The sequence below is a fragment of the Elephantulus edwardii genome, unplaced genomic scaffold (assembly GCF_000299155.1).
Source record: "Elephantulus edwardii isolate Elephantulus edwardi_28Jun2011 unplaced genomic scaffold, EleEdw1.0 scaffold00048, whole genome shotgun sequence".
NCBI classification, from domain to species: Eukaryota; Metazoa; Chordata; class Mammalia; order Macroscelidea; family Macroscelididae; genus Elephantulus; species Elephantulus edwardii.
In genome coordinates this window covers 1072934-1075377 of record NW_006399798.1, presented here as the reverse complement: position 1 = coordinate 1075377, position 2444 = coordinate 1072934, and the positions used below count along the sequence as shown (strand labels likewise).

The 2444-nt window shown below is 69.4% G+C and overlaps 2 protein-coding genes across 2 annotated transcripts in view; one reads left to right on the top strand and one right to left on the bottom strand.

Annotated features, from left to right (window-relative positions):
* The window catches only part of ALYREF (Aly/REF export factor), an 18970-nt gene extending 18066 nt beyond the window's left edge, over positions 1-904 (bottom strand). The window contains exon 1 of the mRNA XM_006886316.1: positions 671-904. Within this exon, the coding sequence (XP_006886378.1) occupies positions 671-904 (234 nt within the window). The remainder of the gene's footprint in view (positions 1-670) is intronic.
* Positions 905-2059: 1155 nt separating this feature from the next.
* Positions 2060-2444, top strand: part of ANAPC11 (anaphase promoting complex subunit 11) — a 16258-nt gene continuing 15873 nt past the window's right edge. Inside the window, exon 1 of the mRNA XM_006886141.1 lies at positions 2060-2168. Within this exon, the coding sequence (XP_006886203.1) occupies positions 2060-2168 (109 nt within the window). The remainder of the gene's footprint in view (positions 2169-2444) is intronic.

The following is a 2444-nucleotide window of genomic DNA, read 5'->3' as shown; positions in this document are numbered from 1 at the left end:
CCGCGCTGATCGGACCCGCCACCCTGATCGGACCCACCCTGATCCGACCCGCCGCGGGAAACCTCGCCTACGGGACCCACCGCGCTGACCCGACCCGCCGCGCTGGACCGGACCCGCCGAGCTGGATCGGACCCGCCACCCTGATCGGACCCACCGCGCTGATCGGACCCACCGCCCTGATCCGACCCGCCGCGCGCCCGGGGAAGCCGCGCCGACCCGACCCACCGCGCTGATCGGACCCTCGCGGACCCGACCCGCGGAGCTGGATCGGACCCACCGCCCTGACCCGACCCGCGGAACTGACCGGTCCCGCAGCGGTGACCAGACCCACCCTGACCCGCCCCGACCCGCCGACCGGACCCGCGGTGCTGACCCGACCCGCCGCGCTGGACCGGACCCACCGCCCTGACCCGACCCGCCGCGGGAAGCCTCGCCCACGGGACTCCTCGGCCCCTCCAGCCCGCACCCCCCGCCGACCCGGCCCCTCTGCAGCCCCGGGTGCCGACGAGAGGCCGCACGGGGTCTCTGGCTGGACACGAACCCGAAGGCGCGCGAGCTCGCCCACCAGCCTGGGGCCGCGATGCTGGTCCACAGGCCCCGGCCGGCCCGCCCCCTCTGCCCGCCCCGAGCCCGCTCCCTCCGCGCCGGCCGTGGGCTGCCCGCGCCTTACCCGGCTGTACGGTGCCGGTCGGTTCCTGCCGCCTCCTCCGGCTGCGCCGCGGGCGACGGCCCGGTTCCGGATGGGTCCGCCGCCTCGGCTCACTCTCGCGGCGGCCTGTGCTCCGCCGCCGCGGCCGCCTTGAGTCCCGGCTCTGCCGCGTCCCCGGCCTCCGCCGCGGCCACCTCGCTGGCTCCGGTTCAGTTTAATGATGTCGTCCAGAGACATGTCCATTTTGTCGGCCATGGCGGCGCGGAGTCGGTCTGGCTCGAGCCCGCGCGTCAGCACGCCGGTCCGTCACTTCCGACGCCTCGCGGGACCTGCTGGGATCGCGTTCCGGGTCGTTCGCGGATTGGCTGCGGGCGGGCGGCCTCGCTCGCGGGGGTGGTGGAAGTCGGCTGGGGCGGTGCCTCGGAGCGCACGCTGATTGGCTGCAGGCGGGCGGCCTCGCTCGCGGGGGTGGTGGAAGTCGGCTGGGGCGGTGCCTCGGAGAGTACGTTGATTGGCTGCAGTCAAGCGACTGGCGAGCGGAGCTGAGAGCGCATGCGCAGAGGTGCTGGATGTGCGGAAGGCTCAGGGCTAATAAAGCCCGGCCCGCGTAGCAGTCGTTTTTATACCATCCCGGGCGCCTGCGGGTCCCGCCAACGGCCACGCCCCGCCTATTAGATTACAAAAGGTGCGCTGGTTGGACGGCAGCCGTTGGGGGCGGTCTTCGCGCGGTCGGCCCTCCCCGCGCCTCCAGCCTGTCGCGGGCGGGGCTGGGCGCTGCCGAGGCCGAGTCGGGGCGCGGGGTGCGGGCTTGGGGTGCAGACCCAGGACTCTCCCGGGGTCGCGGTCAGCGCAGCCGCCGGGCTTCCTCGGAAGGCGTCTGAGGGAGTCATCGCCTCCGTTGCCCCGTAGCGCACCTGGTCCTGCCGACCCTGCACTTTTCCCCGTGGTCCCGTGCCCGGGTGCTCGAGTCTTTGGGGACACAGTCGCGGAAGGTGCGAGCGGGGATACAGTGTTTCGGGGTGTGTTTCTGGATGGGAAAGCTGAGGCAGAGCGGGAGTTTTGCCCACTCGCCGTAACGCCCAGGTTCGGAGGCTCCTCGCAGGCCGACCCTCGCGGGCTGACCTGGTCCTCCTGCAGAGCACGGCCCAGTTCCACGGTTCCTTCCTGGGACCCCGCCTGCACTCTTGAGCTTCGGGGTCTGACTTGCGGTCCTTGAAGGCGCCCTTAGCCTGATCTGACTCCCGCTCCCCGGCCCTGGGCCCTCGACTAACCCTAACCCCGCGTCGCACCTCCGAGGGAGCTGGCCCTTGAGGACTGACACCTGGCAGGTGACAGGGCTCTGTCTTTGTTTCTAGGTCTGCAGACGAAATCCAGCAAGCCGTCTTCGTCCCTCAGACTCGAGGCCCCGCCATGAAGGTGAAGATCAAGTGCTGGAACGGTGTGGCCACTTGGCTCTGGGTGGCCAACGACGAGAACTGTGGCATCTGCCGGATGGCCTTCAACGGCTGCTGCCCAGACTGTGAGTATCCCTGCCCAGCCACCGCTCGGCCGGCTGACCCCCGAGCAGGGCTGGCTCGCAGGGCTGTTTCTTGTCCTTGCAGATAGATAGATGAGTTGGTGTCCTCAGAGCCACGCAGTTGAGCTCATGTCTGTGTATCCCACTGTTTGCAGAGACACCCTTTGGTATGGAAAAAAAGCCTCTTGAGTTCAGACTCAGCATAGAATGCAGGAGACCAGAACGGATTTGTTAAAACGTTTTATTCGAGCGTTTTCAAGCAGGCAGTCTCAGGATAGT